General features: G+C 36.2%; 1 protein-coding gene across 3 annotated transcripts in view; it reads left to right on the top strand.

Moving 5' to 3' along the window:
- Positions 1–13813, top strand: part of Acsl3 (acyl-CoA synthetase long chain family member 3) — a 73437-nt gene that overhangs the window by 38813 nt on the left and 20811 nt on the right. For all 3 annotated transcript variants that reach the window (XM_027941766.3, XM_071619595.1, XM_071619594.1), the window contains one exon: positions 7073–7490. In XM_027941766.3, the coding sequence (XP_027797567.1) occupies positions 7113–7490 (378 nt within the window). In that variant the 5' untranslated portion in view covers positions 7073–7112. The remainder of the gene's footprint in view (positions 1–7072; positions 7491–13813) is intronic.

Raw genomic sequence — 13813 nt, 5'->3', positions numbered from 1 at the left:
TAATATACTCAAGGAAACACTTTATTTCCAATTGCCAGTTTATTATAAAGAATATAATAAAGGATACAGATGAAGCCACATGACCAAGTACATAGGTTGAAGTCTCGAAGGGTCTCTGGAGTGCAGGGCTTTAGTACATGTGGAACTGCGGTGTGCCACTCTATAGCACATTGTTTAGGATTTTTACAGATTCTGTTACATAATTGATGAAATCATTGGACATTGGTATTAGCTCAATCTCCAGCCCGTCATTATTCCCCATAGGTAAGAGATAGGGTTGAAAACTCCAGTTCTAGTCATGTAGCTACTAGCAACTAGCCCCTTGTGGTAACTAGCCCCCATCCTCCAACAGTCACTTCATTAATAAAATTTGAGGTAAAGTGCGTGTTATGGAATAATAAAACACCCTTATCCCTCCCTCATCACTCAGAAACTCCAAGGATTTTAGGACTTCTGTGCCAGGAACCAGGAATAAAGACCAAATATGCACTATCTATATCATTCTTTCATAATAACACAATCTTATATCCCTACAATCTTGCTGAATCCTACATTTGAATTGCTTTTTAGTGGATTTCTTATGATTTTATGAATAGTTTTTAAGTTAAATCATGATATTTTAAGTTCAAAATGCAAACTTGCAAAGTTAAATTTCAGAAAACAGAAAGATAAACGAGATTGATAAGTCCTTAGCTAAACTAACCAAAAGAAAAAGAAGACCCAAATTAATGAAATTAGAAATGAAAGAGGAGGGGCTGGGGTTATGGCTCAGTGGTGGAGTGCTAGCCTCGAATGTGCAAGGCCCTGAGTTTGATCCTCAGCACCATATATAAATAAATAAAATAAAGTTATGTGTCCAACTACAACTATAAAATAAATATTAAAAAAATAAATGAAAGAGGAGAAATCACCACAGACATCAGAGAAATCCAGAGGATGATTAGGGACTATTTTGGAAACCTACACTCCACTAGAAGAATTGGATACATTTCTAGACGCATGACCTGCCACAGTTGAATCAAGAGGACAGAGAAAGCCTAAACAGCCCAATGACTTGCAGTGAGGTAGAAGCAATAATAAAAGCCTTCCAACAAAGAAAAGTCCAGGACCGATGAATTCTCAGGTGAATTCTACCAGACATTTAAAGAAGAACTAATGCCAGTGCTCCTCAAATAATTCCATTAAATAAAAAGGGATAGGACACTTCCAGATTCATTTTATGAGGCCAGTATCACCCTAATACCCAATTCAGATAAGGATACATCAAGGAAAGAAAACTAAAGACCAGTATGCCTAATGAAAAATCCTTAATAAATAAAAAATCCTTAATAAAATACTAGCAAATTATATTCAATAACATACTAAGAAGATTGTACATCATAACCAAGTAGGTTTTATTCCAAGGTTGCATTGATGGCTTAATATATGCAAGTCAATAAATGTAATTCACCACATAAATAGAATCATGGACAAAAATCACTTAGTCATCTCAGTAGCCTTTGACAAAATTCAGCACCCATTCGTGAAAATGCACTGAAGAAATTAGGCATCAAAGGAACTTAACATCATAAAGGCTGTATACAACAAAGTCAGGTCATAGTGAATGGGGGAAAACGGAAAGCATTTGTTTTAAAATCTGGAACAAGAAAAGGATGTCCACTCTCACCACTCTTATTCAATATAGTACTAGAAATTCTAGCCAGAGTAATTAGGCAAAACAAGGAAATAAAGGGATAAATAGAAAAGGAAGAATTTAAATTACCGCGTTTGCAGATGATATGGTTCTATATTTAGAAGGTCAAAAAAAGTTCTACTAGGAGATTGCTATAGCTAACAAATTAAGCAAAATAGCTTAATATACATACAAACCTACAAAAATCAATAGTTTTTGTATATACCAACAGTCTGCTGAGAAAGAAATCAGAAAAATAATCCCACTCACAATAACCTCAAAAAATCCAAACAGAAATCAAGCAAACCTGGAAATAAATCTAACCAAGGAGGTGAAAGTCCTTTATGATGAAAACCAAAATGCTGAAGAAAAAAATTGAAGATATAATAAGATAGAAAGACCTCCCATGTTTGTAGATGGGAAGAATTAATATAATTAAAGTGACCATATTACAAAAGCAATATACCGATTCAGTGCAGTCCTCATCACAATGCCAATGACATTCTTCACAGAACTGGAAAAAACAGTCCTAAATTAATTTGGAAGAATAAAAGACCCTGAATAGCCAAAGCAGTTCTAAGCCAAAAAAGCAATGCTCAAAGCATCATAATACCTGACTTCAAATTATATACTATGGAGCTATAGTAACATAAAATAGACACATAGACCAAGCTACACAACAGAAGGCAGAGACAAACCCACACACATAGTCATCTGATCCTTGACAGAGGTGCCCAAAACATACATTGGAGAAAAGACAACCTTTTAAATAAATGACGTTGGAAACATACAATGATGAGACTAGATCCTTATCTCTTACCTTGCACAAAAATCAACTAAAAAAAATGGATCAAAAACCTAGGAATTAGAGAGAAACTATGCAATTCCTAAAGAAAATGTAGGGTTAGCACTCCCAATATATAGGCACAGGCAACATCTAAAGCTCAGGAAATAATGCCCAGAATTAATAAGTAGGATGACATCAAATTGAAAAGCTTCTATACAACAAAGGAAGCAGCTAAGAATGGGAGAAAATATTTGTCAGCTACTCTTCTGACAGGATTGATATCTAGGGCATATAAAGAACTCAAAAAACAAAACAAAATCCCAAACACACAACCTAAGTAATAAATGGGCAAATGAACTAAACTGATTTGTATTTCTTTCTCAAAGAAGAAATACAAGTGATCAACAAACATAGACAAAAAGTTCAACATCTTTAACAATTAGGGAACTTCAAATCAAAATTACACTGAGATTTCATCTTATTCCAATTAGAATGGCTGCCATTAAGAATATAAAAAATATAAATGTTGGAAATGATGTGGAGAAAAAGGAACATTTGTTGGTAGGATAAAATTAGTACATCTACTAAGGAAATGAGTATGTAGGTTCCTCAAAAGACTAGGAATGGAACTACATATGATCCAACTGTACCAGTCCTCAGTATTTATCCTGAAGAATTAAAGTCATCATACTACAGTGATACATATGTTCCCATGTTTATAGTAGCACAATTCTCAACAGCCAAACTATGTAACCAGACTAGGTGCTCATCAATGGATGAATGGATAAAGAAAATGTGGTGTGTAATATAAAATGGAATTTTATTCAGCCACAAAGAAGAATGAAATTAGGCCATTTGCAGGAAAATGGATGGAGCTTGAGAATGTTATTTTAAGTGCAATAAGTCAGAACGTCAAAGGTCATATGTTTTATTCTCATGTGGAAGCTAGAGAGGATAGAGGACAAGAAAGGTGGTGGTGGTGGAATCTCATGAAAGTCAAAGGGAGATCAATAGAGTAGAAGAAAGGGACTAGGGGAAGGGTGGAAGGGAAGGAACGGGGAAATACTGGGGAATAATATTGGCCAAATTTTTGTGTATGTATGAATATGTAACAACAAATCCCCCCATTAGGTATAATTATGATGCACCAATAAAAATACAGAAAATAAATTTCAGAGTACTTAGTTAAATAATATCATTCTCCTGGTTATTAGTGTACATTTTTTTTTTTTTTTTTTTGTTACTCTGATGTCCTCAAAATAGCAAGACCATTTGTTTTATGTGCCATTTTCCTGAATGGAGACCTTCATTGTCTCTCCATGACCTTTATGGCAATGATCCATATTCTTTGGACTGGTCTTCAAAATATTATACAATATGTTGTCTAAGAAAACAGCCTGGGAGGGTGAACAGAACCTGGGCCCCATTTGGAGTCCTGGCTTCTCCCAGGTTGTGCATGAGCAAATTTGGAGGTGTTTCTTATCTTGTAAGAGAATTGGATTTTTAATTTTTAAAGCATAGTTTTCTTTATTTCCTTGAACGTATTCATGCTTTAATCTCTTTTAAATTAAGTCTGACATCTGGGTCTTCTCAGGGACAACTTCTGCCTGCTTGCTTCCATTTTATATGTGTCATATTTGCTATTTGTTTGCATGCCTCATAATTTTGTGTTGTAAACTGGACATTTTAGATGGTATTGTATAACAACTCTGATTAGTGATCTCCCTTTTCTTCCAGGACTTCTTGCTATTGTGGTGTTTGTTTGCTTAGTGACTTGGTTAAACTAGTTCACTGAGCTTTTTCTTTCTTGCATAGTATACTGATACTGCTCCTCTGAGGGCACATTCTTGGGCCCGCACACAGTCTTCCCTTTTCAAGTGGTGACAGCAGTTTTAGCAGAGTTCACTTTAACTCTTTCTCTGCTTTCCTTGTTAAGTTTGTAAGTATTCTGTCTCTGTTGGTATCACAACCAGCAGTTATTCTTTACTAATTAATTGTTGGGTAATTAAAAAAAAAATCATTTTGGACAGAGCTCTGGGCCATAAATAGCTCCTTAAAATACATGCCTTTTCATAGGGGTTGTACCAGAGGCCGGTTTTTCAGGAACCTTAGAGGGTTCTTCCTGGTTTTCTGTTAAAAATTTGATTGGCTTATTCTTTTACTTAAATGCTTTCATGTTGCCATCAACCTCGTGTTAATTGCTCACCACTAAAGTCTTTGTAATTTTTGACAGTGCCATCAGACATGAACTACTCCATTTTCTGTTCCACATAAAGTCAATCTTAGAAATTACTAAGGAGTTTTCTGTTCTTGCTGCCTGTGTCTCTGGCCTGTGCAGAACCTTTATGCCATTGATATGGAGGCTGGGGCAGTGGCTTGGTTTTTCTTCTCTGCTTATGAGTGGTATGCTAGGCCATGGATTTAGGTACTGATGTCAGTTTGGAGTTTCTCTACCTGCCTGGAACCTCTGCCTTAAAAGCGAACTAAAATCATTTCGGAAAGCAGTATAGGGATCCTTCAAAAGATTAGGAACAGAACCACCATATTACCCAGCTATTCCACTCCGTGGTATTTATCCTAAAGAACTAAAATCAGCACACTGTTGTAATACATGCATGCCATTGTTTGTAGCAACACAGTCAACAATAGCCAAATTATGGAACCAGCCTAGGTGTGCATCAGTAGATGAATGGATAAAGAAAATATGGTATATATACACAATGGAGTTTGCTCATCCATAAAGAACAATGAAATTTTTATTTACTGTTAAATGGTTAGAACTGGAGTGCATCATGCTAAGTGAAATAAGCCAGACTCAGAGAGTCAAATATAATTTCTTCATGTGTGGAAGTTAGAAAGTAAGGAACAAAATGGATCTTGTGAAAATAGAAGGGAGATCAGTAGAGTAGAAGAAGGGAACCAAGAAGGAGGGAGGGGGAAGGAGGAGGGGAAGAACTGGGGAATGAAGTTGATCAAACTAAGCTAGGTGCATGTATGAATATACCACAATGCATTTCAATTTTATATATAACTGCATCCATTAAAAATAAATAGAATAGAGGAAGGGGATCAGAGGGAGGGAAGATGGGAGGAAATGGGGTAGTACTAAGGACTGAAATGGACAGAACTATGTTATGTGTATTGATTCATATGTTAAAATGAACCCTACTGATTATATATATATATATATCTCCATGATGCACTTAAAAAATAATAATCTGTACTCACCGTTCTTGTCCTGCTGCACCTGGGATAGAACTCTTGTCTTATAAGTGGAGATTGGGTTAAAGAAGGGATTCCTCAGATCTCTTGACTACACTTTGCTGGAATAGAATTTTTGTAACGTGGAGCTGAGGTGAACTCATAGTCCAGAATTTGGATCAAGGCAGACAACCAGTTAGTAGTTTGCTTCAGTTTTTTTCAAGAATGACATTATTCCCCATGTACCACACAATGGTATTTCCTCTGCCTAGGGCACTCTTCATCTCCACATAGGCACATGGAACACTCTTTTCCTTCTGAGTCTCTGTTTAGAGCCAGGGAAGCTTTCCCTAAGTTTCCATACAAATTACCTTTACAACATTGTCGCCATCATTTTTTCTTTCACTTACTTGGGTTTATTTTTTCCTAATAGCATTTAATACCATTGGGCATGTGTACATACACATGTATGCATTTGCTTGTCTACCTCTCCCAGTAAAAGTGTGGGTCTCTTAAGAGCAGGGACTTTGTCTGTTTTGTTCACCATTGTATTACCCATATTTAGAATAGTGTCTTGAGAGCCTGTTTGGAGGTTCTATCAGGGAAGCACAGCTCCTCCTGTACCCTTGATTGAAGAACAGCCCTCCTTCATTGGGGAAGTTTGTCCTCTTCATCCTCTTTGAGCGTGCAGCTTCAGGAGGGACACAGGTGCAGCAGTGAGGAGGGAAGGGATACCCACCTAATCAGCCAGATGAGCCAAATCAACCTGGTGATCAGTAGGGTGACAGATGTTGCAGCTAGAGCAGCTCACATCCTAGAACAGTATCTAACACAGTAAAGTTTCAATAAATTTGATGAATGAAGAGTATAAAATGACCACAGTTTATCTCCTTGTTGCTTCATTTTACTGCCTCAGTTGGCAGATATTTAGAAGTACTGTGAAAAATGAATTTTACATGTTTGCCAACTCCAGTACTTGCTAGAGTGAGAATGGTGTTCACAGGGTAAGAGTGCAGGGATTATTTAGTAATGGCTTCTGCTTGAGTCATGAAAGAGAAGAATGTGGCATTTATGCACAATATTTACCATCTTTAATGTAGTGGGATGCTAAAGGACAGGAAATGAGTAAATTTTTGGTCCCCCACTCCTTTCTGGCTTGCTCCCTACTTAACTACTGGGAAGGGTTAGGTTGGAAAGGCCACCAGTTTACAGTGTGATGTGGAAACTTCTCTAATTTCATTGTTACTGAATTTGGTACAAATGAGACTATTAGAAGCTTCAGGATATTGGTAGGGGACAGAATATTAATTCCTGCCTGATTGGGAAAGTTTGTTTGCTTGACTAATATGAAGAACTGTTCGTTAAAGTTATTTTAAAATAATTTCAAACTAATGTATTTTCCTTCCTTCTAGATTCTTGTTGAAACCTGTTAATTCTACTTCTTGAACACTTATGAATAACCACGTGTCTTCAAAATCATCTACCATGAAGCTAAAACAGACTATCAATCCCATTCTTTTGTATTTCATACATTTTATAATATTACTTTATACTATTATAACATATATTCCATTTTATTTTTTATCTGAGTCAAGACAAGAGAAATCAAACCAAATTAAAGCAAAACCTGTAAATTCAAACCCTGAGTCTGCATACAGAGCTATTAATAGTTTAGATGGTTTGGTTTCAGTATTGTACCCTGGATGTGATACACTAGATAAAATTTTTATGTATGCAAAAAACAAATTTAAGGACAAAAGACTCTTGGGAACACGTGAAATATTAAACGAGGAAGATGAAATACAACCAAATGGAAAACTTTTTAAAAAGGTAAGGTAATATTTCATTGCTTTTGACTTCCCTCTGAATACAGTGTACTTTAGAAGTGGTGGCAAGGGACAAGTGACAAGTATAGCCTTCTCCTGCTGGAATTTGCTGATGTTGGAGGAGAAAGGGGACTAGACTATGTTTTCATCTCTCTGAACCTCACAAGCCTAATTTATTCTGCAATTTTCAGAAAGATATTTAGAATGCCCCCTGCTCTGGGGCTTTTTTAAATCTGATTATCTCACAGGGCTTAGAATAGAATGTCATGTAGTTTTGGCTATGAAACTGTATTCCCTGGTTTCCAGAAGCACCTGGGTACTTGAGATGCCTCCATGTTTTGGGTGTGGACCTTCTGTTTCTGATTTTCATGTGGGTTGCTGTGGGTACATAATGCCTTAATACTTTGATTATGGCAATTGCATGGTTTAAAAAATATCTTTTTATAACTACAGAGGAACCTGCCATTATTGATTTGAAACAGAACAAGCTGTCCCCAGAGTTAGAGAAACATAGTTATTAAGAGCTTGGAATCCTGCCTGTAATCCCAGTGACCAGGAAGCCAAAGCAAGAGGATTGCAAGTTCCAAGCTGGCCTTGGAAACTCAAGACCCTCTCACAAAATTAAAAACAAAAACAAAACCCCCAAAACGGGCTGGGGATGTAGCATAGTGGTGCCCCTGGGTTCAATTCCCAGGGGGCGGGGGGAAAGCCTGGACTCCAGATTCAGACTGTAGATTTGAATTTTATCTTTGCCTCTTACTGGTCTGTGACTTTGGAAAAGTCAAATTTGCCTCAGTTCTTTTATCTTTAATATGGAGATAATGATCATCACATTTGTTGTTATTTTTTGTGAGCCAAGCTGTTTTGAGATCTTTACATTCATCAACTTTCTAGAGTTTAAATGACCCTAAGAATTAATATTAATGTCTCTTCAGATTATAGCATTGAGGCAGAGATGGGTTAGGTAATTTGACCCTGCTGTATGCATAGATTCCACAAAGCAGGAAGTTTTTGTACTAAAATAAAAAAGGTTAGAAAGCGAGACATACTGTTTTTAATCAGCAGTCTTTTCTGTCTGTAGTACAATATTATGAGGCTCTATTCAGTATAGGAAGTTTTTAAGTTTCCTTATGTCAAGAAGATTCACCTATTGTTAGTATTTGCCTCAAACTCTTCAAAAGGTTGTATATAGACTGACTAAAAAAATGGAATATTTTTCTTGTCTGAAATCAAGTTCATTGGGAAATTGAATTAATTTTTAGGTTTTGTGTGTAATAAATGAAGCAGATATTTTCTTTTGGTCTTCCTGGAGAAGAAAGTGTGCTTGGCCACCAGTTAGCTAAGCCTTGCATTTCTCTTGGCCCTGTGTTGCCTTGTGGCACACAGGAGAGGAGGTGGGTATCTCAGCTGCATGTTAAACATTCTGGGCTTCCCTGGCCCATGGTTTCTCGTTAAACCCATTGTATTGTGGTTGTAACAGCCTTTGTCATGACAGGGTATTAAGTATCCTGACTTCTGTCCATCGTGCCTGCTACCCTGCCACCCTGCCACCGATCAAAACAAAGATAGCTCAGCAGGAGGGTTAGAAGATATACTTTTGATGAAATATTTTCATTAAAATGATTACCATACTTGAAGGCTTTGGGAGACAACACTTTTAGGGCTTGTTTAAGCTGGGATGTATCTGATATGGTAAAGCAAAGCTATAAATATTGTATACCATACCCTTACAAACCTTATTTCAAAATAATGATTTTATTTTATTTATTTATTTTTTTGCGATGGTAGGAATCCAACCCAGGGTCTCATGCATGCGAGGCTAGCACTCTACCACTGAGCTATATTCCCATTTGTGAATTTCATAGCTTTGTTTTGCACCAACTGAGAAACAAAGGCACAGAGCAAATTCTGCTATGATTTTGAGGCTTGGTGAGCCTTTTCATGACTATTTGCCCATTCTTCCAAGCTCTATGTTTTATAAAACTGTATAGCAAGATAAACATCTTGGCAGGTGTGTGTGTGTGTGTGTGTGTGTGTGTATCACCTGATTCTCACTGTCCCAGTAGCAATAATGTTTTGTTGAAATGAAGAACTGTGGAAGATTGGATTTCAGAGCAACTTTAAAAATGCATGTGAACCTGAATAGAAAAGAGTTGCAAAAAATGAACATATCAGAAATGGAAAAGACCACACGTCTGGTTCAGATATTTTTTGAGCTAAATATCTGAAATACTTTTAATTTTTTTCTTGTGTATTTGTTACATATTAGAGGATTATATAATCATAGTGCTCACAGAAGACTTTACTGACATTCCTTATAAATTGATCCAAAAAGATAATAGAAACACTTATTTCTGTCCTTGTAAATTGACCTCACTTTCTTTTCCTCAGTGCCTTCCTTTGTGTTGCCTCTTCCTCCAGTCATTTTTTTTACCCTTTAATGTGTATGTATGTGATATTTACTTCCCGATTTGTAAGAACTTTAACATCATAATTCATGTAAAAAGTAATGGGTATCTTGGCCAGGATCTGTGGTTTGGTATTATATCTGTTTCTTCTTGGTTTTCCCTTTGAAACTTGTTCTTTTTCTTGCCATTTTATTTATGAAAGGCACATTGGGTATACCAAGTTGCTCAAGCAAGATCTTTTATTTAGAGTGCATAGAAGCTAAATGAAGCTAGATGGACTTTCTTGATAAGTTGTAGATGGACAGAATACTGCCTCACCCATGCCAGGCAAGTGCTTTATCACTGAGCCACAACCCTAACCCCCGGAAAAAGTACAATTTTTGAATAGTTCTTTCCCAAATAGTGAAAGGAAGAAAAGACCTAGTACTTAATAAAAAGGTTTGACTCAGCTGTCTGAAAGCTTGATCCTCACTAGACTGTCTCATCCTTCTGAGTCCTGAATGGTTACATATTTGTGTGCTTTTATCTTATAGTATGTTCTCTATGTTGTCACCATTGTATTTTTATAGTTTTCTTTTAAAGTAAGTGACTATGGTCAGAGCATCTAAGACTATAGGTTCCTGAACAAAACTAAATTACTGAGTTGATGTATTCCAGGAAGTTATAGTCAGAATGATAACATTGATGTTATAAATGTATGTTATACCTTTCATAAAATAGGAATATAGACAAGTGTGAGAGAGGAAAGTGATCTTTGGAGTCATCTTAATCCCCTCCCTAAGTTTTGATGACATAATTGCTCAAAGATTCCCTGACAAGTCATTCAGATAACCATGCTGTGAGGAAAGTTGAACATGTTTACATCATGTATTGGGGCACAGGTAAGAATATTTAAGAAGTGACAGGCAGAGAATGTATGTGATTGTTGATCACAACAGAACTATGGTAGTTAAATGTTCAGATGGGCATGGCTTTTTTTTTTTTTTAATCAGTCTTAAAAAGTGAGGCAGCCAGCCAGAGGGGAGACAGATAGACTTCCTTGGGCTCAAAATGAAGTTGTACTTAATTATACCATCCATTCCATATTTATCAAATAATTGTTGAGGGCCTCTAACAATAGTGAACAGGTTATGGTGGTTACTCTTCTCTGGATCTTAACATTTGCATGGGAGGAAAAGAGACAATAAGATAACAGAAATGTGATCTTTTGTGAAAAAAATAAAGAGGATTGGTGATCAAGGAAAACCATCCCATCTTAGTATGTTATGATTCAGCTGAGGCCTGAATAACAAGAAAGAACCAACTTTTCAAAGATATGGGTAAAGAAAGTTCTTTGTAGTGGGATAGAGTAGAGTAGTGTCTCAGAGGCACTACTCAGTTGAATGAGGTCTGTCTTTGGGGTGTAGAATTTAAGAAAGCATTTAGATTCTAAGTGCCCTACATACCTGTCTTGCCCTAGCCTAGCTAGTCTGAAGAATAGAGAAGACAAAGTGAATTAATAGGAAGTAGTCAGGGAAGAGGATTTGAGAGGAATACAGAGAGGCATGTCACTTCTAGATCCCCTACTGCTTGTTAGGCCAGGGTAAGGTGTTTGGTTTCTTCTCTAGTGCTGCTGGAAGGGGAAACCTGCAGAATGTTAAACAGGGGAGTGACCTCATTTAAGTGGATTGAAGGGAAAAAGAATGAGGGCAGTTTGACCAATTGGTAGGAGTTCAGGGGAAAGATGGACCAGGATGACAGGGATGGAGGTGGAAAGAAATGACTAGATTCTGAGCATACTTTGTAGATTGAGTTGGTAGAACTTCTAGGTGGATTTAGAAATGAGTTGTGAAGATAAATGTCATGGAGAGTGTCTCCTAATTTTTGTGTTGAGCAGTTGAGGGGATGGTACAATACTGACAGGAATGACCAAGAGAAAAAACGGGGAGGACAATGAATGAGAATTTTTTTTTTTTCTTTTTCAAAACTTGCTGAGTTTTGTAGGACTGTTAGATAGCCTACTTGAATGTAAAAAAAATGGGTATCCAAGTTAAGGGTCTGGACTAGAAATGAAAATTCTTAAGACTTTGAAGTAAGCTCTTCAGAATCTGGCTTTTGACAGGAATACTCAGCCATGTGGACTACAGAGTCTAAGTACAGATCAATGTAGGTTATTAAATTTAATGATAGGAAGCTTAGGGAATTTCTGTTTAATTGCTCAGTGAAATATGAGACAGGGTGACCAGATGGATGTATGAAAGGGAGGAAGTAAACAGAAGGTTTCAAAGATATTTCAGAGGGTGAGAAAATGAATATACTAGGGTAGAATAAATAATATGATTGTGAGCTGCAGAGATCTGTGTGCTATATTTAATAAGGTGATTTTTTTTCCCTGCAGCAGTATTTAACAACAAAGGCAGAATAACTTAATGAGTTTAGTCTAGGATTGGGCTAACCATAGGGACAACAGTACAGAGTTAGGATTAGAAAATTTTCAGAGCAAGTCAGATAAAATTAAGGAGTGAATATTGTTATCTTAATGAAATCTTTATGAGAAATATAATTACTAGAAGACTCAGTGGTTTAAAGAATTCATTTTATATTTAAATCTGCAAAGATTTTTTTTTTAGTTTTCGGCAGACACATCTTTGTGTGTATGTGGTGCTGAGGATCGAACCCAGGCCACACGCATGCCAGGCGAGCGCGCTACCCCTTGAGCCACATCCCCACCCCAAAATCTGCAAAGATTTTAACTTATGTTTTCTATATATAAGGAAACCCTTGAATTAAATTTGATTTGATTTCTTTGCCACATGGTGAAATCACATGAGTTTACATATTTTAATTATATATCTAATACCTTTTCAGAACACACATATTCTTTGAAATTTAGAAAGCTTGTCATTTAGGTTCTGGACTCTTTTGAAAAGTCACTCAGTCTTATATTTCGGATTATACAATTCTTAATAATTATAATGCAGTTTTTGCGCATTTTGGCCCAATTCTCAACTGTCTTCTCACACCTGCAGAGCTCCTTTTGAAGTCATTGGAGCTCCCTGTGCTGAGCATTTCATAGGGGTGCAAAGCAGGGTGAGAGTTTGGGACCATTACAGTTAAGTAAGTACCATCTTAGGTACAATTACTTTATTCATCAAAATAAAAATTTTATTTTTTAAAACTATCTTTAAATAGGACACTAGAGGGCAGCATTTGTCCTTTTTGTCTTCATCCCATCTTGTCTGGAAATTTCTGACTATTTTTTGCATTTTAAAAAATGAATATAGTCAGATGTTTTTGAAGGTGTTTAGATGCACATTACTAAAGCTGTGTTTGGGAGCTAGCATGCTTCTGCAGAGTGGGCTTTTTATTCAGTCTTTACTTGTGAAGGGGAATTTATGGTCTTGTCTAAAGAAAATTCCTAAAGACAAAAATATGTTAACTAGCTTTAAAGGACATTATTTCTAACTCAAACTTCATTATTACCTGCACTCATGCTATAAACACGGATGAAAGGCTGGAATCAAGACTTATTTATTCTGTATATAGCAATTCAAATTGAACAGCCATAAATATTTCTATTACTTTGGGGGAGCAGGACCAATTTCTATTTAAGGGTCATGTTGTATCATTTAGTATTGAAATAAAGATGTTCCTAAGGGAAAGAAAGTCAAATTTTGGCATTAGTAGTACTTAGTACCAGGCCGGACATTAAATTAACAGCTAAATCATTTAAGTAAAGGAAATCTGCAAGTGAATTATTAGTAGATGGCCAAGAAATTGACCTATAAAATTCCATCAAACTGGATATTTTTGAAAACAAAAAGTACTCCCCTATTTTAAAAAAAATTCTGTCACAGTTAAAGATTTAGAATAGGATTTGAGTTGTTCTAGAAGATATCACAAAATAGCTGATTTTTAAAATAGATTTTCACTTGAAACT

This window comes from Marmota flaviventris, chromosome 11 (genome assembly GCF_047511675.1).
Source record: "Marmota flaviventris isolate mMarFla1 chromosome 11, mMarFla1.hap1, whole genome shotgun sequence".
Taxonomy (NCBI): Eukaryota; Metazoa; Chordata; class Mammalia; order Rodentia; family Sciuridae; genus Marmota; species Marmota flaviventris.
This window is presented reverse-complemented; position numbering and strand designations above follow the sequence as displayed.